Source organism: Trichomonas vaginalis, chromosome III (assembly GCF_026262505.1).
Source record: "Trichomonas vaginalis G3 chromosome III, whole genome shotgun sequence".
NCBI classification, from domain to species: domain Eukaryota; phylum Parabasalia; order Trichomonadida; family Trichomonadidae; genus Trichomonas; species Trichomonas vaginalis.
In genome coordinates this window covers 12,634,332-12,659,817 of record NC_067205.1, presented here as the reverse complement: position 1 = coordinate 12,659,817, position 25,486 = coordinate 12,634,332, and the positions used below count along the sequence as shown (strand labels likewise).

The window sequence follows — 25,486 nt, the reverse complement described above, 5'->3', positions numbered from 1 at the left end:
CTTCATAAGAACGCTCAGAGATTTAAATCAAGAGCGAGACTTTACCGAAGAAACAATGAAACATTTTCTCGAAGTATATAATTCCTCAACACATTCTACAACAGGACATACACCAAATTCAATGACACAACAACAAGAAGAAAAGTATATACAAAAGAAACGAAGCCAAACACAAAATATCAGAAATTCAACACAATTTACCCTCATTCCTGGTACAAAAGTTCGTGTAGTTCTTGACGACAAACCATTGACAAAGAAACGTTTAAGGTTAAGTCGAAATTATTATATCGTAGACTCTACGCAAGGTAATGGATATCTTATAAAAGCTGCTGACGACTCCATAGCGTTTTACCCTCGTCATAAATTAGTCGAAAGTAGTAATGGCAAACTTGCTGAAACCATTGACGAAGCAAAGCGAGGAGTGGTTATTGAAATACTTGGCTATAACACAAACGATGACACTTATAAAGTAAGATATGAAGGAGGCGTTGAAGATGTTATACCATCTAAGAACTTGAGAGAGTCGAAGCCAACACATCTGGGACCATTAGAGCGGGAGTACTGGAAAGACAAAAATATGCCAGAAAGAATAAGAAAATTCTTCTAAACTTTTTCATTAGATGTAAATCAGACAAAAATATATTTTAGGTGAAGAGGTGAGATTTCACCTAATTTCTCACCTAATTTCTCACCTCCTTTTTCACCTGTTTTTCACCTGTTTTCTCACCTGTTTTCTCACCGCTTAGCGGCTCAGATTGCTTTAGCTTTCTCGTGAATTTTCATGAATTTCCTTAAGATAGAAAAAATAAAGTTAGTTTTATTTTTATTTATTTTTTTATCTTGTATGTAAAGATATGATTTCAACAATAGGTTCTACAACAATTCAAACAACTACAGCACCAAACTCGCTAGTCATGAATCCTACATCTATGTTGGTAGAGATGAAAAGCTTCATTCCTTCTTCATATACTTTTGAGACAGAAATACAAAGAATTAAGCAAGAACTTTTAACAAGTAATTTAGACTGTAGTGCGAAAGATGAAACAAATGAACAGTATCTTTATGACATGCAGGACATTATTGACCATTTACCCAAATTGCCTGAAATCCAACAACAAAAGCTCACTATTCATGAATTCGATGAAATAGAAGTGAAACCAACTGACTCAGTAGAAATAAAGAAGTTCATACGTAAAGTAAACTATGAGTTTCTAGGATATCATTGCAACCATAAAGTTATGAACAAAGATTGCGACATGGTTTATAAAAACATTTCTGACATATATAAATCTGAGGAGTTTAAGACTACGATAACTTTGTTTCATTAGTTGCTGAATGTGTGTGGCAGATAAGAGATAAAGATAAAAGATGTAAAATATGGAATGGACAAATAAAACCAACAACTTTTGAGTTAAAGAAAACCATTGACGCCTTAGTTGTTCTAGCAGGTCAAATTTCAATGTATAACGCAAAAATGAATCCGCAATGTTCAAAATGTAAAGCAGCAATGAGGAAATATAACTACTCACTAAAAGAGATAGAACGTATGAGAAACGACTATGCTGACTTAAAGAAAGAAGTAGAGAAACCAGCAGAAGATAAAATGGACATGTTAGCATTTCTGAACAAAAACTATCCAACAGCTGACGATTTCCTTCTATCTGACGTCAAGAAGAAGTATAAAGAAACTTTCGGCATTGTTAAAACTTTTGACATACTGACAGAAGAAATAGAAGCTACGAAATTGTTTAGAATTTCAAATATACATCGTACAATTCATGTAAAACGCTTATAAAATAACTGGGGTGAAAAATTAGGTGAGAAAACTGGTGAAATCTCACCTCTTCACCTAAAATATATTTTTATTGAATTCAGCAACAAAATTCTGAGTAAAATAATTTTTAGGGCATGTGTCAAACCGTTGAGTTTTCACAAAATTTAAAAAATAACGTTTACCATGTAAAACGCTTATAAAATAACTGGGGTGAAAAATTAGGTGAGAAAACAGGTGAAATCTCACCTCTTCACCTAAAATATATTTTTATTGAATTCAGCAACAAAAATCATGAATTTTCCTTAAGATAAAAAAATAACGCTAATTTTTTTTCTAAGAAAAATTTTTATTTTGTATGTAAAGACAGTAATGACAAACATTGAGTTTGAAACAGTTAGAAAGATAGACAATGACACCAAAGTGGTTAGAATAGGTGATTTAAACGTAAGATACTCAAAGAAATACAACAAATATTCTTTGTCAGACATTATATCTCCATCTGGAAAGAAAACAAACGACTGGGTTAGAAATGCTTCAACTCAGAAAATTTTGACAAGAAATCCTGAGCTTATGATATCAGTAGCATTTCATGGAACAAGAGCATATCTTATAGACAAAAGTCTTATACCAATAGTTTTGTTATGGTTAGACCCAGTTGTTGGATATAACTTCATAACATATGGTTCATTCGACTCAGAACGTTGCAGTGAAGGCTTACTTTACATCGTTCAGAAACCGAAGGACTTCAATACAAAGAGATATAAGATAGGAAGAACATATAATATAACTCAAAGATATGACAGTACAGTCAATAGAGTCAAGGTTGTGTTCGTTAATGATATGAGAGCTGCTGAAACAGAACTGCTTGAAGTTTTTGAGAAAATGTATGGTGCTCCCATGAAAGGTAAAGAAACGTTTGAAGTAGATGAGATAGATAAAGCTATAAAATTATTTGACGAAGTTGCTGAAAAATACATGTAAAGCGTTTATTTTTGGTCTTTTGTGAAAGTCAGAAAATAAAGTTAGTTTTATTTTTATTTATTTTTTTATTTTGTATGTAAAGACAGTAATGTCAACATCAGAGAACACAACAACTGCTATCGTTCATGAAGCCATAAATGAAGAATATGAATACATACAATATAACAAACAACTTCGCCTCATTCGTTCGGTCAAAGATGACATGTACCAAATGCAAAGTATAATGAATGCTCTTCGTTCTACAAAGCAAGCATATCATTGGTTTGAAAACCAACAGACAAAAGAACTTTTAGAAGAATTTCCTCATATGATTGCTTCCCTCGGAAAACCGAGAGAAGAGATTCCGTATGAAAATCGCAAGAATTTGGCACCTGGTTTGAAAGGATATTATGTTCATAGACTTTTAGTAAATGCTGTAGCAATGTGGGCTTCACCTCGTTATGCTTGTTATATTTTCATGATGTTAGATGAACTATATAAAGCAGAACGTGGAGAGATGGAAAAGAAACTTCAAGCAAAAGATGAAGTCATTGAATCCAAAGACAAAAGCATACAGAAAAGAATACCACGTTCAGTACCAAAAGGAAAGGAAAAGAGTTATAAGTATATGATATATACTGAAGAGTTGGAGAAAGAAGAAGATAAAGATATGGTTATGTTGCATTTAGTCAGAAGAAACAACAAGAGCTTTTATGACCTTGCTAAGATTTACAAATCTGACAGAAACTGGTTCTATCGTGAAAACTTACCGATTTCAATGACACCGAATGAGCAAATAAAGGAAATTGTCAAAAGTACTCTTCCTCAAACACACTATGACATCAAAGGTTGCACAATACTTACATTCAAAGAAGACTTACCATTACTGAAGGAAAAAATAACAGAATATTTCGATAACTTCAAAGAGGAAGAATAAAAAAATATATTTTTGCTTAAATGACGTCAGGGTCAATTTCTTCAACCATTTCACTTTCTTCGTCAATGTCAATAGAAGCTTCTTCAACCTTTGGTAAGAATTTCTGTATAACATCTTTGTTCGTTATTGTCTTCAGAGATGAAGGATAATATTTCACATTTGTTTCACCCTTCTTATATTCTTTCTGTTCGGAAAGATTCATAGCAATACTGAAGAAGTCAATGTTAGAGTTCTTTATGACAGTATAATGAGTATCTTTGACATTCACGAAGAAACCCTTTTGTTTCAAAACTACTGCTAACTCTTGTGAAGTATAACGTTTGCGGTCAATGACAATAGCTAATGGTCTGACATACTGACCAAACTTAGATTCTTTCACAAACTTCTTGTTAAAGATAACATTAACGTTTGAAGCACCATTGAACTCATTCTTGATGGCAGTAGCGAGAGCATTGTATGAAAAGAACTTGCAATCTTGCATGTGTTTCATTAAAATAAAAATATTAAATTATTTTGAAAAATAACTTAAAAAAAATCTAATCTAATTTTTTCAAAAAAATATTTTTTTATTTCCTACTAAAGATGTATCGGAAGTTGTCTAAGTTAGAACACTCGGAAATAAAACAACTTCTTACAGAAGCTAACATAGATGTTGCAAAACATTACGCGACAAACAAAAAAGCACTCGCTGACATCCTCAATGACTACAATGGTGAAATAACTTATGATAGAATTCATGAGTTCATAAATGCAAGAGCATTTCCTTTAAATGACGTTGCTATTGACTTATATCATAGACGTTCAATACCTCATGAAGTAAGGCGTGAGATGTTTGACATAACAAATGCGAACGTTGGTCATACTCGTAAAGCTCTTTCTCATGATGTTCGTCAAGAGATGTTTGAACTTACGAACTCAAACGTTGGTGAAACACGAAAGAGAGATGACACACTGAAACAACAGAGAAGAGAGATGTTTAAAAATGCTATAGAACAAGTTCGCAAAGCTAACGATGTCATTCGTTCCATTGACGACAAACCAAAAGAAGGTGAGAGATGGTTAAAGAAAGATGAAGAGAATAGGAAGAGAAATGTGAAGTCAGGCAATAGACTCATTGACTTTAACATCGAAGCTTTAGATGAACCAAACAGAGACTACTTACACAAACATTTCGGTAAGGTTTTCATGAGACTCTTAGAGAAGATTAAAATAAACTCACAACAGAGATGGATGGTATGTTATAAACTTGGTGGAAAGTATGAATGTTCTACGTTAAACCTCAATAATATTGGAACATTACTACATCAGCTCTTGAAGGAGAACTTTATATCAGAGATAGAAGCAAATGCTGCAGGTATTGTTGAAATGCACTATGACTTCTTCTTGACAAACATAAAGAATCTTACTGAAATAAAGATGTATGATTTAACAGAATATGAAGGCTTAACGATGTCAGATGTAAAGAAAGGAAAGCCACAGAAGCGACCATATAGAGATGAAAGCACACTGACAGAAACAGAAAAGATTATTGAACAGACTTAAACAAACAGGAGATAAACAAGATATAGATGACTTCTGGAATGAAATCCTTGGTGAAAAGAAGTTTTATAAGAAGAGAAGCGGTCAGTTCTGGAAGTATCTTTGCACATTACCTATAAATCTTGAACGCTACCAAATCTTCAATGAACTGAACAAAAGAACTGCAACACTTATGACAGAAGACAATTGTTTCGTTTATGCTTGCATTCAGGCTGGAGTAAATGAAGAAACTATTGACCACATGAGAGAAGTCATTCGTGTTAGAGACTTTCCTCAAAGTAAAGTACAAGAAATTTCTGACGCAACTGGTATAGCATTTAATGTTACCATTGGTTATTTCGACAACTCCAAAGATAACAGAATAATTCACTACATACCAAAAGAATGTGAAACTGCTCGAACTATTGACTTACTTCTTGTTGAACACCACTACATGCTAAATGAAAGATTACCAATGACAACATACTTCATTCGAAACTATAAAGAAATTCTCAAAGCTTGTGGTGGAATGAACATTGAGAAACAGATGAAGATTTATACAAAGAGAGAGAACAAATATGTAGTTCGTTATGATAGAACAACACCGTTATGGGATGTTATGAAAACATTGTGGGAGTGCAAATATTTCGAACCTATTTCTTATGGAGAACTTTTCACATATACGACTGACTTATATAAACAGAACCTTGCACCATTTAAAGATTTGACATATGCTCCAAAGTATTGTGTACAACTGAAGAAGAAAGCAGAGTCAAAAGAAGTAAATAAAAATAAGTGCAAGTTCATTCCTGAGCACGTTTTCTTTGCTGACTTTGAGTGCAGTACCGATGGCTTTCATAAAGCTTTTAACATCTGTTTGACAGTGAAGATGGTTCAGTGAGTGAAAGCATATGGGGTCAAACTGCAACAGAATTTTTGGAGCGACTTCCTGACAAGAGTTTAATATATTTCCATAACCTCAGTTATGATATAAACTTCATCTTAAGACACATGACAGAAGTGAAAGGAACTCCCATCATTAAAGGTTCACGAACAATGCAAATAACTGGTTTATATAAAGGACGGGCAATTATTATAAAAGACTCTTACAGTGTTATAAATAAGAAGCTTAAACTATTTCCTGCTATGTTTAACTTACAAACAGGACCGAAAGAAGTATTTCCATACAACTACTACAGCAGTACTTTGTTAGCAAATGACAACAGAACTGGTGTCATTTCTGAAGCGTGTAAGTTTGTAAAAGATATTGAAACGTTCATGAAGAACATAGATTCCATCAAAGGTTGCAGAATAGATGAGAACCACTTCGACTTAGAAAAATATAGCACGTTTTACTGCAAACAAGATGTAAGAATTTTAAGAGAAGGTTTTGTAAAGTTCCGCAATGACTTATTGAAAGAGTTTGATTTAAACGTTTATGACTACGTTAGTATTTGTTTTATTGCTAACAAATTATTTGAGAACAGAGTGTACTTCCCGAATGGAAATCTTTATGACCTCTCAAATAAACCAAGAGAATTTATTTCGAGATGCATTCAAGGTGGAAGATGTATGCTGTCAGATAACATGAAACAAAAGAGCGAAAAGAAACTCATTGCTGATTTCGACGCTGTTTCATTATATCCATCAGCTATAGCAAGACTTTATACTTTGGAAGGAATTCCAAAGGTTATGAAGGATGAGATGCTAAGCACAGAGTATCTCATGAGACATTTATTCGATGACGACCAAAAGGAACCCATTGGTGAAAAGTTTATGTCTGGCTTCTTTGTTCTCATTAAGATAACAGAGATTGGTATACACAGACACTTTCCTTTAATAGTTTGTGACCCTGAACTAAATCCAGAACTTAACGTTCCCAGAAGTTCAAACACTTGCTGTTTAATGTATGTTGACCATATAACATTACAAGACCTCATAAAATATCAAGGTGTCAAATGTGAAGTGTTGCAAGGATACTATTACGATGGAAACAGAGATTTGAGAATAAGAGATGAAGTTAAGAAATTGTTTGAGTTAAGGTTAAAGTATAAGAAAGAAGAAAACCCATTACAAGAAATTATAAAACTCATTCTGAACAGCATTTATGGCAAAACCATTTTATCTCCTATTGAGTCAAAAATAACCATAGTAGATGACAAAGATGCTATAAGATATGCTATAAGAAATTACAACCATATAGTGAAGTTCGAAGGTTTGGATGGTTCAGATAAAACTATTTTCAAGCTAACGAAAAGCATTTGCAGACACTTTAACTTCTGTCCATTTGGTGTTAACATTCTATCTATGTCGAAGAGAATAATGTGTGAAGTATTCTGTACTGCTGAAGACTTAGGAATGGACATCTTTTATAGCGATACCGACAGTATGCATCTCTACAATGAAGATATCCCTCGTTTAGCTGAAGAGTTTGAGAAACGTTATGGAAGAGTTCTCATTGGTAAAAACCTTGGTCAGTTTCATAGCGACTTCGCAGAAATAACACCTGGAAAACAAAGTTTAGCATACAAGTCAATATTTTGTGGAAAGAAGACCTACATAGACTTACTCACTAACGATTTAAATGAAGTTGCATTTCACTGCAGAATGAAAGGCGTGAAGCAAGATGTTATTGCTTTAACCGCTAATGAAATGTTTCCTGAAGCTATACAATGCTATTACAATGAAGATAAAGGTTTAATGGTTCCGCAAGGAAAATTTGACAAAGACTCTGAGTTCAGTGTCATGAAACTTTATAAAGCACTTTATGACGGTCAAGAGATTGGATTTGACTTATGTAAGTCATGTCAACCTTGCTTTGAAGAGAAGTTTAACTTCTCAATAACGACTAAAACAAGCTTTATTCGTAAGTTGAAGTTCTGAGGTCATTTATTTTTGTCAGCAATGAGGTCATGAATGAGGTCATTTATTTTTGTCAGCAATGAGGTCATTCGTGATAAAAATAAAGCTAGCGTAGATTTTACAATACTGCGATGGTAGAGTTTAAGAGTTGTGCTTCAATGTAGAGACAGTCCTTATGGTCTGGAGGTAAGAACACTGGGCAGTTATGGTCATGAGTGGAGAACATGTCTATCCAAAAACTCACGATTGAAGCCAAATTTAAGTATTAGTTAGGAAGTGGTGAAGTTCTTGTATGACCAATGAACTCATTTTCAACTCCCTTACTTAAGTTTGAATATAATATAGCTTGCTTTCTATCCCAAATGCCAGGTGTTACAATCTTTGAAAATTCATTTTTCCTCGGAAGCATTGCATCATAATTGAAAACATTCTTGAAATCATCACTTGGTTCAGAGATTTGAAATCTTATACGTAATGGATTTTCTTTCTCTTTAGCGACTTCATTGAATGGTGAGAATACAATGAATTGACAGTCATGAGTTCCATCTTCATTTTCATTAAATTCATAATGAAAGTCTATAAGTTGTGGCCGACTACCTTCTTCCTTCAGTTGTGCAAGAAACTCACGTAAAGGCTGTAAAGTTTGTACTTCAATGTTGAACTTTTTCTCGAACATCTCATTAAATGAAATCATACATTGCAACAATGTTGTATCGTCTTTAAAGTATTTGTATATGTGAATGTTTTGGGCGCTTAAAGACTGTTCGTCATTTTCTATCTCGACTTGAAGTATAAAGTCAACCTTTCTGAAAGCACGTGTTATATACATAGATGTTATGCCAATGTACTTCTCTTCATTTATGTTCACAATCCAGTCTGTTGGAAACTTAAACGTTACTCTGTTCCCCTTTATTTTGACGTCAGGGTTTTCACTACTGAACGCAACAGTTAAAGGTATTTGTCTATACATTTAATTCGGATAAAATAAACCATTTACTCTTTCTTTGCTTCAGCTTCTTTAGCTTTTTGTTCTTCCTTTGCTTTTGCTTCTTCTCTAGCTTTCTTCGCCAGCAAACGTGGGTTCTTTTGTCTTCCAGCAGCTAATGCAGCAAGTTGTTTTTCACTAAGTTTTCTCTTTGGTTTCTCTGGCTTTTGTTCTTGTTTTTGTTCCTTCAGTTCGGATAAAATTTGCTCGCGAATTTCTTTCTTCAATGCTTCAACATCTATGACCCCTTGGGTCTTGTCCATATGACTTGTCTGAGTCATTTGACTGCGGATAAAAATCTAACTTAAAACTTTAACCGATGTAAAATGAGCTTGTCAAAATCAGAGCGAGAGTCTATTATATTAAATGACGCAAGAGGAATACAACATCCTTTCTATTACGTAAGTCAGAGTAAAGATGGTAAAATATACGTAAGAAAAAGAAAGGTTCCATTAGCGAATGCAGAAAGCGACAACATTAAGGTGCATGGCACCGAGGGCGAAGCCCATATAAAACCTTCTGTTCAAACTGAGCCACCAAAAGAACCAGAAGAAAAGAAGCCAGATGTACTTTCAATAACGAACCAAGAGCTTATTGCAAAGTTCGTGAATTTCATTGAAAAACAAACCGAGTCAAAGAACCCTGACCCACCAGTGAAAGAAGTTGAGACAAAAGAGAATGTACAGTTCATTGAAAATGTCAAGAAACAACTTCCACCACGAATGCCAAGAAGAAGAGTGAGAATAATGAAGTAAATAGATATTTTTATCCGAAGTAAATACATGCAGAACGAACAGCTAAACGAATTTACTCCAGCAGAGCATATTCATCAGATTCGCTCATATTTCGATATCATAGACAATGCAGTTCAAATTGGTGACACTAATAGAAAATATTCTGACGCAAAGATTCCATCACAACCTGGAACTGCTAAAGATAACACATGGGTAACATTCAATCTCTCACCTCCTGGTGAAAATATGTTGGACCTTTACAATACATTCATTACGTATAAAATGGAAGGTCAATTTATTGTAGATAAAGAAATTGGTTCAGGTTCCAATAAAACAAACCCACCAGGATTTTGGATTGGTTTCGATGACGCTTTCTATGCAGTTGCTGGATATCAAATCCTTGCAAATGGTCGTATCGTATATTCTCAAGACAACGCAAGAGAAGAAGCATATATAACTTCAAACTCACAAACTACCGAACAAATAAAGAAAGTAGATGTTTTCTCAAAGACTCGACATGAAGATGTATGGAGTCATTCGGGAACATGCAGAACAGGACAAATTGTTAGTGGTCCAATTACAGCAGGAAAATCATTTGATTTTAAGCTTCGTTTAAGAATTCCTGTTAGAAGATTCCTTCCATTAGAAGCTATTCGATTTATTCCAGCTTTTGCAGGAAACATTCAGCTTAAAGTAAAGTTCAGTAGCGACGCCTTACAATGCACATCTATATCTGTAAATGATATCATTGCTTTCAATCCAACTCTTAAAGTTGCATTTGCTTCAGATTCAAATCCACCGACAAATAAATTTGTTCCATGGAATGAACCATTCACTATGATAACGAAGGCAGTAGAAGCTAGTGGAACAGTTACTATTACAACTGTAACCCAGCAACTATTTCGAACAAAGATGGATTTTAATGAATGTTTCATTAATCCAAAGTCATTTCTTTAGACCCTAACATTTATACAGAACTTGTAGAACATTATACAAACGAGGCTTTATGTTTTCCTGTTAAAGTTATGGATTGGATTCCTATGGACGGTTCATTCTCAAAGAATACAGATAGTTCAAGTGCACCATTTACAGCAGCTTATACGCCTATTAATGTTAAAAGTATTTGGGCACTATTTAGAAAGAAAGACAACTATTATGTTAATTTTGAGAACCCTAAGTTTAAATATCTTCAGCTTTCCATGGGAGCTTATGGAAATATGCCTGCAGAACCTGAAAAATCATATGGACCTGTATTTTATGAAATGGTTGCGAACGCTTGCAATACAAACAATGATATGATAGGATTTAATGAAGATGTTATGAGGTCATTGGTGGATGATGGTAGTGTGGAACATAAATGGGATAGCTATGACAACACACATTTCTTATGTGGTTTTCCAACAGAAGTGGACTTTTGCTTCCAGCAAGGTCAAACATCTACTGCTCCAATAACATACAAATTGTCTGTTAAAGGACCTATTGAACTAGCAACTGAAAACGTACCAAAGCCACTTATTGGATTTATGAGGGATTGTTGCTTTGCCATTCAGGTGCGTGCTAATGGAATCCCAATAATAAGATTAGATGACTATAACTTAGCTACGGACGACGGTGAGGAATAAAGGATGAACGTTTATTTTTAAAGCTTATAAATGAGTTCTTCATCAAGCTCTCGTGAACCTTCACCATCTGTGAAACAAACTTTACCAAACGATTATGGAGCACCTATTGAATATTTCTTACGAGCTGCACAATGGCAAAGAGCAGTCTCACCAAGGTTAGGTGTTCCACCAGCTCCTGTCAAAAATAGCATTTGGTCAAGTCCTTATATAAGATATGGTCTCCCACTAGGTTTGCTAGCTACAGCAGGAGCAGTTATGATGTTGAAAAGAAATAAAGCAAATGTTGTAAATAATACTGAAGTAGTTGAAGTTAAACAAACTCCAACACCTTCGCCAAAACCAACGCCTTCACAAACAACACCTTCAATGACTCCTGAACCTATGGAAGTACAAACTCCTGTTCAAAAGTCAACTCCTAAACCGACTCCAACATTTAAACCAGAACCTACGCCTCAAATAAATCGTAAAACTCCTGCGTTTCCTTACTGAAAAAATAACGTTATTTTTATTTTATTTGAACATTTTATTTAGAGTAAAATGACGACTAAAGTCACTGAAGCAATGAAACAAAAGTTCTTGGTAGAATACATTAAATCAGGAGCGGTTCCAGAAGGTTTTTACGTTCATACTATGAAGGATGGTAGAGTTCAGTTTAGAAAGATAAAGCAACCATTAGATAAAGAAGGAATTTTGAGAAAGATTAAACTTCATGAGGACAACATTGCTGAACTTAAGAAGAAGCTAGAAGAGTTGGAGAAAGCAGACGACAGTGAGGAATAAAATATTTCATTAGTTTTATTTTTACTGAAAATTTTTATTTGGATGTAATGACGAAAACTATTGAGATAACAAACTACAACGGTCATGAGTTCAAGAACTTGTTCTTCGTTCCTCGTGAAAATACATTCTATCAGATACGAGGGAGAAAGGGTAAAGTTAGTTTAAGCGTTTATGAAGGAATGAAGAATGGAAAGTTTATACAAGCAATAGATACAAACGGTAAACGTGTTTCATTACATTTGTCAAAACTTACTAACATTTATTTTGACAGTGACTTTGACCTATATGAAGAAGAAAGTGAGTCAGAAGATTATGAGTTGTTATGTGAAGCACAGCAATGGGAGGAGTTGCAATATTTTTGTAAGTGAGAACGTTTATTTTTACATTAGTGAAGTCGTTTGTGAAAACATTAGTGAGAACGTTAGTGAGAACGTTTATTTTTATATAAATGACAGAACAAAAATAAAGCATATCTACTCAACAGGAATGAGACCCTTACTGACTATGTATTCGTTTAATGCTTGATGAAAACAATGGTACATATTATCGTATGGGTATACACAACGTCTGTTTCCATCGTCGTCGTATATGTAGAGCTCAAATCCAGTCCAACCTTCTTTTGTACAATATGTAGCTTTATTTAAGTATTCATTTATGTAGATAAGGCAATTTTCTTCATCGCTCCAGAAATAATTTTTGTTCTTTGTTGAAATAGTTTTCGTTCCTCTGCGACCATAAGGAATGTATGCAATGAACTTTGCGTCATATGGGATTGTAATATATTCAGGGTTTCTTTCATCGTCAATGGGTCTGTCTTTGTTAAAATGCATGTTCCTCAGTTTTACTTGAGTTTTAAACAGCTCACGGAAACGTTCTGGGAAAGAGTCATAGTAAATGTAGTCAGACATGTCTTTGTAATGAAATAAAAAATTTAAAAAAATAAAAATAAGGTTATTTTTATTTAGTGAGGACGGTAGTGAATTCGTTAGTGAAGTCGTTAGTGGTTGGTGGCTTTGTAAATATTTAAGGTTAAGTTGGTGTTATGGTTGTGTTGTAAAATATACGTTAACGGTTTTGTAAAGTGTCAGATTGACATATCTTCAGTAAGATGGCGCGCAGTGCCACAGTACTGAAGATAGTCATACTAACTAACAATGCTATTGTCCACGCACGTAAGCAATGTCCATTGTTGAATGAATTGATGAATAGAGTTCACCAGATTATCATTATCTTTAAGAATCACGATATGAGAGCGAGATACAAGATCAGGGTTCCATCAATCCCGGAAACTCGCTGGCTCTACATATATGATACTCTGTTTTTCATCTTTGATAATCTGGAAACAATTAATACTGCTTTAAGAAGTGGAGATCTTCTACTATCCCTTTCCAGAGCTACACGTGAACAGTTACAATGGACACGTGATGGAATTCCTCCACTCTTTAAAGATGCTTTAATGATATTCAAGTCATTAAAGCAACTTCAATTATGGCTGAAATCCAACAAGTCCATGGGTGCTTATGCATTCCTGATGATACAACAGTGCCAAGGGATGTTGGATGACATGGCAGGAAGATTAACGCCAGATGGTGAAGAGATTCTCCGATCAATCACTACAATATTCAAAAATGATATGAAAGAATATGGTAGAATTGATTTGCTTCGGTTTGCTTTCGGCTTTACACCGTTAGCAAGGAAGATCATCAGAGACAAGAAGGGTTTTGGAGGAAAGACAAGCTATCCACCTATAATGCAGTTGAAAGATGTGCAAGTCCCAACGATTCCTTCCCTGAGGATCATCAATCGCGAGATCACATTTGAGAAACTCGGCGAAATCCTTGAAGAAGAACGAACAGAACGTGTTGACGAGGTAGCCGAGCATGATGAAGAGATCCAGCAAGCAGAAGAGGAACAAATGCTTAACGACGATCATGCAGCCGAAACAAATGCCGATGGTTCGAGGAATTCCTTGGTCTGGGATGTTGTAGATGAAGAGATAAAAGATCTATACACATTCATGATAACAATCCTCAGACAAAGAGCAATTGCCGAATCAACAGTTGATCCAACGATCAATAAAGACGATAGAGCCAAGGAATTGAGTGATGCTTACGATTTCTTCATAGAGCAAGATGATTCCCATCTTATAAATGGTCATCATCTTGCTCAAAATGATGGCAAGTTTTGGTACATGAATGGCATAAAGCAACTAAAAGCAATAAGACCAATTGGAAAAAGGATGATGTCACTTTCGTGCAGTGAAGCAGATGTAGAACGTGTAATATCTGAATTGCGAAAGACAAGAAATTCAATGAACGAATCATGCAAAGAAGAATATGTAGCATGCCGCTTCTTCATCAAGTTGAATGATGATCAATTTGATATTTGATTTTGTTTTTTAATAAAATTTATTAAATAATTTGTTTTAAAAAGTATTATTTTTATTCGTAAAGATATTAGACAGAAGGTGGCCAGCCTAATGTCTATCAATCTTTAATATTAGTAGTAATTTCCCGCATTTCTGAATGATGATTGATTAGCTTTGTTGTTATTGATGTAAAACTGGATAAGTATTAAATAATTATATTAATCTTGGCCAGGGGACTGCTGATGGCCAGTCAGCAGCGGCCACTATGAATCATTATAATTATTTAATACCTAAATTGAGGTAAAAAGCAATAAGACTTGCCGAGCCTCATGCCCCTACCTCATATAAATAGAATCACACTTTATTGAATCAACATCTATAAGAATGAAGTGTTTTGAAGCTGAAATAATATTGAATAGAAATTAATTTTTTCTGAAATTTTGAATGAAATTATGGGAAATAAAAAAATTACTAAATATTGTATTCATACAAATATATTATTTTAAAGGAAAAATAGATGCTGATAGAAACGATGACAATTTTTGAAAACTTTACAATTAATTTATGTTCGTTAACCACAGAGCTTGCAATCCAAAGCTCACGTTAGACAACAAGAATCATGAAGTCTCATACTAAGGGATATCCAACATATATTTTAATAATCTAATGTTTGTGACAAATATTCAACATAAAATTAAGTTTTCGTTTCGTTACAAGGCATTCATACTTTGGAGATATCATATTTAATGTACAGAAAAGTTAATATTAAACAATACATGCTAAAGAATTAATAAATAAGATAATAAAATAAATTTATACGTAATTACTTTCATTTAATATGCTTTATGCTGTATAATATTGATTAAGAGGCATTAAAAGGTTCCATAGTCTGCTTTTATAGGCAAGATTTTTGATAAAAATTTTAAATTTTGAAAAATGATGAGAAAAGGAAAAAAAGGTAAATGAGAGCAAGAGGAGGGAAAAAAGAAAAAGAAAAGAAAGGGAAGGGAAAAATAAAAGAAAGAAGGACATATAAAAATTTAGATGCGCATTCTTAATGCCGAGGCGGCTTGCCGCCGAGGCGCGATTTTTTAGGCCTCTACGGTAACCCGGCAATGTTTTTTTAAATCTTGTACAGCCCTAGGCCAATCCCTGTGGGACCCAGTAGTAACTTTCCATGGAAACCACTCAGTGGGAACATTTTTTATTTTTGACGGAAAAAATTCTAAATATTTTTTTCATTTTTTGATGAGTGGGGGACAAACTCGCCCATTGTCACTTTTTCATTAACCTTAAACTTGTAATTTTCATTATTTTTAATTAACCTTATTTCTTTCCCAATTCCTGATTTATTTTATTCACTTACTATTAAAAGTCACATTTTAATAAAATATAATAATTTATTTATAGCATTTTTTACTATACTGTAATAAAAAATTAATTATAATAAATTAAATGTTTATTAAATCAAATGTTTTCTTTGCAATAATATTTTTAATGTTGAGTAAACAATGTTGGGATCAAGTGTATCATTTTTCAGACCTTTCTGAACAGCTTCAAGAGTTAGTATACATATCAAGGGTACGACGGCACTGCGTTCCACCGTACCCATTATATGTGAATTTGACACTTTACAAAACCGTTAACGTATATTTTACAATACAAACGACAACACTAACTTAACCTTAAATATTTACAAAGCCGCCAACCACTTCACCTCACTAATGTAAAAATAAACGTTCTCACTTACAAAAGTATTGCAACTCCTCCCATTGCTGTGCTTCATATAACAGCTCATAATCTTCTGACTCACTTTCTTCTTCATATAGGTCAAAATCACTGTCATAGTTTATACCTGTAAGTTTTGACAAAGCTAATGAAACACGCTTACCGTTTGTATCATATGCTTGTATAAACTTTCCATTATGCTTGTAGTCATAAACGCTCAAACTAACTTTACCCTTTCTCCCTCGTATCTGATAGAATGTATTTTCACGAGGAACGAAGAACAAATTCTTGAACTCATGACCGTTGTAGTTTGTTATCTCAATAGTTTTCGTCATTTATATAAAAATAAAATAAAAAATAAAATAAAAAATAAAATAAAAAAATAAACTTAAAATTAATGATATCACCACCCTCACACGTATGAAAACATAGCGCAAAAATAAATTTAGGTGAAGGTGAAATCTCACCTCTTTTTTCACCTCTTTTTTCACCTCATAATTCATTGCTTTATAACTCTCTTCCTTGGTTTCTTTTTAGTTGCTTTCTTCACGTCTGTCTCCAACTGACTGTCTTTCTTCTTCGTCCGTAATGATACCAATTACTTCCACCAGTCAATGGGTCAAATGTCTTTCGTAAGGTTTCCATACATTCCATAGGACCATACGGAAGAACTGTGGAGAGAAGAGTTCCATCGACTCTATTTAAATGCATTGTTTCACCTTTCATCTGGTCATTAAAGTCTTTTGCATGTTTTGCAAACTCATCGTCCTTTCCTAAAGCATTTTCCGACTCAGTCGCAACCAAATTGGATGCTTTATTTAATGAGCCATTTTATTTAATCTTAACTTCTTTGCAACCCAGCCTCCAATCTTTCCTTTATTTGCATCTAATGTCTTCGAAACCCTTCCTCCACTCATTTTATTTACTGCGTCATAAGCCCAAGTGCTTTTGCTCCAAATGCTAATGCTTTTGTTCCATTGCGCCTAAAGCTCCCAAGCTACCATTTACACCATATTAAAATCATCTCTCTTCAATATTATCTCATAAAAGTTCTCGTTACTGAGAAAGTCAATGAAAACATAAACATTCTCATGACTTCGTCCTCGCCGCGTTGCGGCTTCATAAACTTCTTTCTTATATCATCTATACGCTTCAAAATGTCTGAACAATTGCTAACATCTTCTACAACAGTTATTTCATCATGAATGACCTTCAAGAACAAGCTCATTTAATATGCTATTAAAATCATCTCAATAATGAGTCCATCCTTTCCATCTTTAGTAGCACAACATCTTTCATTGAAGAAGGTTCGACAAGTCTTATGTTAAACTTACTGACAAAGTTTTTATACTATAATGCTTCGGCGCGAATACATGTAGTTTGAAAGACATAATATAGATTCTTCAGCAAATTCACTTATACTGGATTTTATAAACAATTTCTCACGAACCAAATACCACCAATTGACAATCTTGTAAGCAATCCTGCTGAACCTTCTACTGTAAACATCGATGGTAACATTCCACGAAGGTCATCTATTGACATCGTTGAGTCACTGAATTTAAATATTTTCTTAAAGCAATCGTCATTATCTAACCATGCAATAGCTTTAAGTTTTCATTTCGAATATACATCTGCTTCATTAAATGTAAAACCTGACTTCTTGCAGAGACGACTTTAAAATCTATTGAGTTTGTTTCAAATATACGCTATGGTAACTTCTGAAGGTAATGGATGTCCTCCGCAGTCAGTTGTTCTCTACTACCGTTTGAAGCTTTGTGTTAAAAACTTTCATGTCATCTCCTGTGTCTAGGTTCACATTACACAGCAATGGAAAACTATCTTGCTTCTTTGTTTCATCATTATACCTCAAAACATTAAAGTTCTTCAATAATTGTTCTTCCTGCTGGAATACTTCTAACTTGTCTGATTTCAATAGCTTTCTCACCTCCTACATACTCTACCCAGTGTCTTGGATATTCATAAGTATACTGACTTTCTTGAATTTGGTTGGTTTCATCATAACGTGTTCATAGTATATCTTTAACTCTTGTCAGTTAGACTCGGTGCTATGTTCTGAATATTTCTGACTTGCATTTTTAATATTGGAGATAAAATGAAGCATTTAATACATGACGTAGATGAAGACATGAATGAAAGCAGTGAAAAGCTCAACAGTTTCTCATATTCTTCCTTTCAGTAAGGACTAGAGTTCTGTTTCAAATGGTGTATTTCTATTGTGAAAGATGGGGTCAGGTAAGACATTAACCTCATTCGTCATATACTCATAACAGAGCGTTTATCAAGATTCATATTATGACCAAATCATTATATCAGCAACTTCAACTCTATGATCAACAGCGAAAACATTTATGTCAAAAGTTCAAGCCTCTGTCGTTAAAGTTCCAGATAGCAACTCATTGAATTTCTTCAACGTTACATTCGACGTAAGAGGAAATATTATGCCATCGTTGAATTTATACATCAGGAATGCAAAAGACTTCTGAGGAGATGGAAAGAATTATTGACAAACACCACTTACGTCAGTACTCAGGAGTTTACGATATGAAACGACTTACAAACTACATTCTGTCAAAACTTTCAAAAATACCCCTTCAAAAAGTATCCTTCAAATACTCTGCTCGTTTGCGACGACTTCGCCGGAAAAGGTTTAGTGTCAAAGCCTGACTCCCATTAGCTAACATCATATACTAAAGTCAGACATTACCACTTAACTGTAGCAATACTTATGCAAACATGGCGTTTTCTTGCTTTAAACATAAACGTCTCATAACTGACTTCGTTATCTTTCAAGGTTTCTCACGCTATGATATTGAACTCATTTGGAAACAGTCATATAACATTACCTTTTGAAGAAATTTGGAAGCATATAAGTCTCTCATCTCTCCTCGTTCATACCTTGAGATTCATATCATGACTAATACCATTAAAGTCAAAAATATTCCATGGGAACGACCAACATTGTTTTAAAGTTTAACCTTCAATTGACTGATGGTAAACAAATTCCATGCATCTCTGTCGCCATTTCTGTTAATATTTTTGCTGTCATTCATATCATCCACTTCCCCATCCGTTAACTTTTGAGGATATGCGTTAGAATAGCTGTTCTAAATGAAGCTTTTCACCTTTGAGAGCATAAACTCTATAACTTTCTGCATACTTTATGTTTGAACCTCCTGAGCCATCATTGACATAAATTTTTATAGGCTTCCACCCTTTGTTCATTTCCTGCTTCTTCCCTTAGCTCTTTTGTTCAGTAGTTCTACATCTTTATACACTGCACCTGTCTCAGTGAATTCAACAATATTTTCATTCGTTAGCTTTACATTCAAACCCTTGTCGAGTATATTGTTCATTTCATACATATAAAAGGTTTTTATTCTATATGAAATGAGAAGCAAATCCATCTAGCTGGTGCCGTTAATGTTCCAATTAACCAACATCAAATGTTGACTCACGAACGACAAACAATATTGTCATAAAGAACTATAGTTCGGAGTGTTTGAAAGAGCCAGAACCAGAGCTGAAATCCGTGAATTTAAACACAGCTTCAAACGCTAACGCTACATCAGATGTTAAGTTAGAGTATCCACCACTGGACCAAATTCTTTCAAGAGAAGCCAACGACAACCCTTACATAAATGTTCAAACAAATCCTTCAGATAACGTAGACCATTACCTTCTTCAGTTATACCAAACAATTTTACTCAAAGACGATAAGAAGCTTTTGATAAATCTTATAAGTAAGAACCAAATAATTCTAACAAAGGAGGACCTTGAAAATTATATCACGAATAACAGGGAAACAATGTGTCATTGACTATCTCGACCTGAAATCGAATCTGTGGTCAAACGCCACCATTCATGAAAATAGGTAACATCCGCATCATTGAAATACCAGGTACTCCAGGAGTGAGTTTTAAGTATAAATATTCGAATGAATATACAAAACTTTCAACAGAATATAAATTATGTTTGAAATATGTTTTAGTAAATTAAAGCAACTTATAGTATCTATCCAAAACTTCTTCAACAGTATCGAACTCATCTTCATAATGCAAACCTAATCTTATTACTTGTGCATTTTTCACTAACACAATTATAGCGCTTTGCGCTCGGCGCCTTTGACGCCTTTTTCTGTTCTCTTGACTGACATAACTAACTCATTTGTTTCATCAAACAGCAATAACCAAAGTTCATGACCTAATACATAACATTCATACTTTATATTTTTAGCTCTGAGTTCTCTGTAAGCTGTTGCATTTAAATTTTCTAAAAAAGTCAACTTCAACAGTCATTCGCACTGGTGCCTTCAGTTCTACAGGCTCGCCCTGAAAGTCAACAAGTCTGAATTGCATGTCTTCAAATTATGAGGACTAATGCGAACCCATTTACCTAAATGAGTTGCTATGACAGGAACGTTTGGAATGAACATTGAATTGACTGCATAACAGAAGGATTTATATTCTACTGAACCTTTACTATTAACTCCTGAAATACCTGTGACATTAGCTATTTTTGACTCAACGTATAAAACAATTACCATAACATTACGTATGGAACAGATTTCATCTCAATCGTTTTGTCAACACTTTTCAAAAGGACATGTCATATGGTATGCTCCCAGAAGCAATTGAACTCTATGACTCATTCGTGTTATCTTAAACTCCTTCGCATAACTGAACTTCAAAACTCCTGCAATAAGTTTAACATTCATTAAGTTTTCTTCGTTATCCTTGTTTATTGTAGTATTTATGAGCGCATTTAACACTCCAGCTAATGTTTCCATCTTATATTCTACATTATTGTGAAATCTTATTTCATGCTTCTTTCCATCTATTTCAAGCTCCATGAAATCTGTTTCATCTGTTATAACGAATGAAGCGATAGTATTGAATCAACAACTCTGAATGCAAGTGGCTCATTCTGTAGACCTAAGTTTGTTTGTAGCTTTACTGTCCGTATTCGTTTGGGTCTGTACTTTGCAAATAGAAAACAACATTTTATTCTCATTAAAATATGAGTATTGCTGCATATGCGTATGAAGCTGACAGAGCTAAACGTTTATATTTTGGTCAATACTCTCTCACACTTACTGACAAATATTGTTTCTGATGGAAATACCGAGAAATACATAACATGGAAGGACTATGAAAAGTTTGACCCTATTTTAACTCCATGTACAATGCCATTCATTGTAAATGGTGAAGTTGTCATGAAGAACGACACAACAGTATATAAGTCTGTTCATGAAGCGTTAGAATATTATGTTGAATTATAATCCCGAAAGATTTGACCCAACACTACGTCATGTACAATGCCTTTTATTAAGGATGGTAAATCGTAAGAGGTTCCGGATTCAACGGTTATACTGCTGTTCAAAACAGTTTACAAAACATTTTAGCGAATATCTTTAATTCAGAAACTACAGAAATAAAATTACCATATATAACAGATGCTAAAGAAATTAAATCAAAAACGACAACATTATTTACGTCACTTAATGATTTAATGACTTATATCATTAATATTCCTGCACCAACTACAGCATTTGATCCAAACTCGACGGTTTGCAGTGTACCTTTCATAAAGGACAGTTCATAATTGTTTTAAGGGATTCAACAGTTAATGAATCATTAAAGGCGTCATTAATGAAAATCATTGATTTAACTCATTCACGAATACATATAATTCATTCATTAATGTTTCATATGCTTCTAAAGAAGGTGAGCCAAAAACTATCGATAAAGCGGTGTATGAAATAAAAGCATCAACGACGAAATTGAATTCGTTAACTTTTGACGTGATAGTTTCGTTAATGACATAACATCGGGGAAAACAATTTTAACGAAAGAATATTTAAAATCTCATGTTAGTGAGTTCGTTGAAATTGAAAAAGAAGTGGAATTAAGTTCGATCCACTGAATTTCATTTTCAGCTTAGCGAATGCGGGTGTTAGTTTCGCTGAATGGACAACTATACAGAGTGAAATAAATGCAATATGGACGTTTTTGGGGTCAAAAGCGGGAATGGGTGAGCTTGTAAATGCTGCAAGAACATTAGGTGAAACAGGAAATTTTTAGATGGTTTTAAAAGACTTGTTTTCAAATGTTTTAACAAACACAAAGAAATTATTTAGATATACCATACATAACGGACGATTTTCGAACAGGTAGCAACAAACCCTCCGGTTAGGGCTGCGTTGATGATGGTTAGAGATATAAAACCACGTAACGACGGAACGAAGAACATGAACAACAGAGCCCAACGGGCTCAGAGCCACCATAGTGGCGAGGATACTGTCGGGTTATTCAAGACATTAAAAACGTATCTCTGATATGTTATTGTTATTTAGAGGAGTTAATGATTCAATTTCAAAACATTCTATAAACCCTCGATGAAGAGAATAAATTAACAGATTATATATTCGTCATTATTGCAGAATTAATGAAGAGAATAAATGAAAAAGGAATTGGTGATATCATTAATGTCAGCGATGTAATGATGAAAAGAAATTTTGACTCATTATTTACAAAACCGAAAACAGAATATAGTCTTTATGACGTAATTACCGAATTAATGAAAAAGATTAATGATGATAATAAGAGTTCTGGCGGAAGAGTTGAATTAGAAGTGAATGATGTTAATGAGAAATTAGCCGAAAAAGCAGATAAAAACCATGTTCATTATATAACTTCAGACGAACAGATTATAACGGACTACCATGGATATTTAACACGAAGTGATGAAGTGAAGACAAAAAATGTTAATGAAAGAAGATATAAATACATTCGTGCTAAAGGTTATGACATAAGCTGTACTGTACAGTATGATGTAGCTAAAGCACCAGAAGCATTTGGTTATAACGATGAAATTTATGCCTCTACTTTCAATGTTAACGGTGTATTAGTTGAACCAAGATTTACTTTGAGAGTTAAGTCAAAAATAACGTTTGAAGATGCTATTAAAAGTAAAGCTGACAAAGTTGAACTCGAAGCAACGAACAAAGTTTTGAAATCTCATAAACACAACATCTCCGATATAAATGAACTTCAAGCTACATTAGACAGTAAAGCTGACAAGAACCATACACATAAATCCTTCACTACTGTTAGAGCAGACGACATAATATTGAACTTTGACCTTGGTTCAAGTGCACCATTAGAAAATCCAAGTACAAGCGTAAAAGATACTCTTAACAATTTAGATAACAGTTGCAGGAACATTGAAAGTCATGCCAGAAACTTTGAAGCATATGAACTACCAGCAATGTTAGATAAGAAAGCAGATAAGAACCATACACATGATTTCTTCACAACTGTTGGTATAGAAAGTATTGAAGGAACGGTTGAAGAAACTGGTGGGGATGCAATATATTGTAAACCTCCTAACTTTCCACAAGGTTTAACATCGGATGACGACATAACGACGATGAGAAACATTAGATGTAAAGATGTTTATGTCATGAAGGATGAACATAATATTAAATTCACTGCTCAAGATTTATATGACAGTAAAGCTGACAAGAACCATACACATAAATCCTTCACTACTGTTAGAGCAGACGACATAATATTGAACTTTGACCTTGTTCAAGTGCACCATTAGAAAAATCCAAGTACAAGCGTAAAAGATACTCTTAACAATTTAGATAAGAGTTGCAGGAATACCGAAGATCATGCCAGAAACTTTGAAGCATATGAACTACCAGCAATGTTAGATAAGAAAGCCGACAAAACAGAGCTTCAAACATTAAAGACAGAAATACTTCAAACATTATATCCTATAGTTCTATTTATACGTCAATGAACTCAACAAATCCAGCAACAGTTCTGGGTTTCGGTACTGGGAACAGATTGTAGATAAATTCTTATACTGTGCTAGATATTCAAACAAACAGGAGGTTCGAAGAAAATTACTGAAGCAAACCTTCCACCGCACTCATACAGGAACGACAAACTTTTCTGGCGACCATAGTCACTCATTAAGAGACCATCCATTATACAACTCAGAATATGAAGCTGGCAATGACGTTTTATCTCCATCTTATAACAATGCAGCAAAAAAGACTTTTCGACCAACTGAACCAGGAGGAAATCATTCACATACTTTCACAACAAATCCAACAGGCTCGGGTGCAGATTATATGCCACCATTTATGACTGTATTTGCATGGAATAGAGTTCAATGAACGCGCTTGAGCCTAGAATAAAATCTTTAACTTTACATAAATGAGCTTGAAAGAAGTATTCGAACAACATCCATGGAGGTCTTTTAAGAAATTCAATGGAGCTGCAAAGAGTTCGGGATTTACTAACAGAGCTGAAGTGAAAAGGTTCTTTGACAAAAATGTTGTACATCAACAAAAATAAATCCTTACGACTACTTTTTACCAATTTACTCCAACACTCCTGACGCATACCAATTTGACACTCTCATTCAAAGCAGAAAAGGAGGACATAAACCATTCCTCATCTTCATAAATGTTAACACTCGTAAAGCATATGCATATCCAATGAAAAATAAAGGAACTCGTGAAGTGTTAAGAGTTTTACAAAAGTTTGTAGCAGAACATAGCCAAGTACTTTAACATCAGACCAAGACAGTGCATACCTCAGCAATGAAATCACAGAATTTCTCATTAAGCATAACATAACTCACTACACTACTGAAGACCATAACCATAACATACTCGGTATCATTAACCGCTTCATAAGGACTCTCAGAGATTTAAATCAAGAGCGAGACTTTACCGAAGAAACAATGAAACATTTTCTCGAAGTATATAATTCCTCAACACATTCTACAACAGGACATACACCAAATTCAATGACACAACAACAAGAAGAAAAGTATATACAAAAGAAACTAAGTCAAACACAAAATATCAGAAATTCAAAACAATTTACCCTCATTCCTGGTACAAAAGTTCGTGTAGTTCTTGACGACAAACCATTGACAAAGAAACGTTTAAGGTTAAGTCGAAATTATTATATCGTAGACTCTACGCAAGGTAATGGATATCTTATAAAAGCTGCTGACGACTCCATAGCATTTTACCCTCGACATAAATTAGTCGAAAGTAGTAATGGCAAACTTGCTGAAATTGACGAAGCAAAGCGAGGAGTGGTTATTGAAATACTTGACTACAACACAAACGATGACACTTATAAAGTAAGATATGAAGGAGGCGTTGA

The 25,486-nt window shown here is 34.1% G+C and overlaps 11 protein-coding genes and 3 pseudogenes across 14 annotated transcripts, besides 4 other annotated features; 11 read left to right on the top strand and 3 right to left on the bottom strand.

The window, feature by feature from the left end:
* Positions 1-13,322: part of a mobile genetic element that runs on past the window's edge.
* On the top strand, positions 112-515 carry TVAGG3_0690320 (annotated as a pseudogene). The gene has a single exon. A coding segment is annotated over exon 1 (404 nt).
* Positions 1,475-1,795, top strand: TVAGG3_0690310 (organellar and viral DNA polymerase type B; the record flags this gene model as incomplete). The annotated part of the gene is made up of 1 exon (XM_051243026.1): positions 1,475-1,795. One exon carries the CDS (start codon positions 1,475-1,477, stop codon positions 1,793-1,795), a length of 321 nt encoding a protein of 106 aa, XP_051089613.1.
* Positions 3,063-3,671, top strand: TVAGG3_0690300 (KilA, N-terminal/APSES-type HTH, DNA-binding family; the record flags this gene model as incomplete). The annotated part of the gene is made up of 1 exon (XM_051243025.1): positions 3,063-3,671. The coding sequence occupies one exon, from the start codon at positions 3,063-3,065 to the stop codon at positions 3,669-3,671; it is 609 nt and encodes a 202-aa protein (XP_051089612.1).
* On the bottom strand, positions 3,688-4,161 carry TVAGG3_0690290 (uncharacterized protein; the record flags this gene model as incomplete). Its single annotated transcript, XM_051243024.1, has 1 exon — positions 3,688-4,161. One exon carries the CDS (start codon positions 4,159-4,161, stop codon positions 3,688-3,690), a length of 474 nt encoding a protein of 157 aa, XP_051089611.1.
* TVAGG3_0690280 (organellar and viral DNA polymerase type B) lies at positions 4,254-5,129 on the top strand (the record flags this gene model as incomplete). The annotated part of the gene is made up of 1 exon (XM_051243023.1): positions 4,254-5,129. A coding segment is annotated over one exon (876 nt), but the record flags the coding sequence as incomplete, so codon positions are not given.
* TVAGG3_0690270 lies at positions 5,184-8,072 on the top strand (annotated as a pseudogene). Its single transcript has one exon. A coding segment is annotated over exon 1 (2,889 nt).
* TVAGG3_0690260 (uncharacterized protein) lies at positions 9,045-9,299 on the bottom strand (the record flags this gene model as incomplete). The annotated part of the gene is made up of 1 exon (XM_051243022.1): positions 9,045-9,299. One exon carries the CDS (start codon positions 9,297-9,299, stop codon positions 9,045-9,047), a length of 255 nt encoding a protein of 84 aa, XP_051089609.1.
* Positions 9,363-9,787, top strand: TVAGG3_0690250 (uncharacterized protein; the record flags this gene model as incomplete). The annotated part of the gene is made up of 1 exon (XM_051243021.1): positions 9,363-9,787. A coding segment is annotated over one exon (425 nt), but the record flags the coding sequence as incomplete, so codon positions are not given.
* Positions 11,423-11,779, top strand: TVAGG3_0690240 (repellent protein 1 family; the record flags this gene model as incomplete). The annotated part of the gene is made up of 1 exon (XM_051243020.1): positions 11,423-11,779. A coding segment is annotated over one exon (357 nt), but the record flags the coding sequence as incomplete, so codon positions are not given.
* On the top strand, positions 11,930-12,172 carry TVAGG3_0690230 (uncharacterized protein; the record flags this gene model as incomplete). The annotated part of the gene is made up of 1 exon (XM_001296889.1): positions 11,930-12,172. The coding sequence occupies one exon, from the start codon at positions 11,930-11,932 to the stop codon at positions 12,170-12,172; it is 243 nt and encodes an 80-aa protein (XP_001296890.1).
* Positions 12,220-12,540, top strand: TVAGG3_0690220 (uncharacterized protein; the record flags this gene model as incomplete). Its single annotated transcript, XM_001296888.1, has 1 exon — positions 12,220-12,540. One exon carries the CDS (start codon positions 12,220-12,222, stop codon positions 12,538-12,540), a length of 321 nt encoding a protein of 106 aa, XP_001296889.1.
* A 2,171-nt stretch (positions 13,323-15,493) lies between the features above and the next one.
* Positions 15,494-15,790: a mobile genetic element.
* Positions 15,791-16,101: a mobile genetic element.
* Positions 16,102-25,486: part of a mobile genetic element that runs on past the window's edge.
* Positions 16,283-16,603, bottom strand: TVAGG3_0690180 (uncharacterized protein; the record flags this gene model as incomplete). The annotated part of the gene is made up of 1 exon (XM_001291515.1): positions 16,283-16,603. One exon carries the CDS (start codon positions 16,601-16,603, stop codon positions 16,283-16,285), a length of 321 nt encoding a protein of 106 aa, XP_001291516.1.
* Positions 22,869-23,865, top strand: TVAGG3_0690170 (keratin-associated protein family; the record flags this gene model as incomplete). The annotated part of the gene is made up of 1 exon (XM_051243019.1): positions 22,869-23,865. A coding segment is annotated over one exon (997 nt), but the record flags the coding sequence as incomplete, so codon positions are not given.
* On the top strand, positions 24,521-25,269 carry TVAGG3_0690160 (annotated as a pseudogene). Its single transcript has one exon. A coding segment is annotated over exon 1 (749 nt).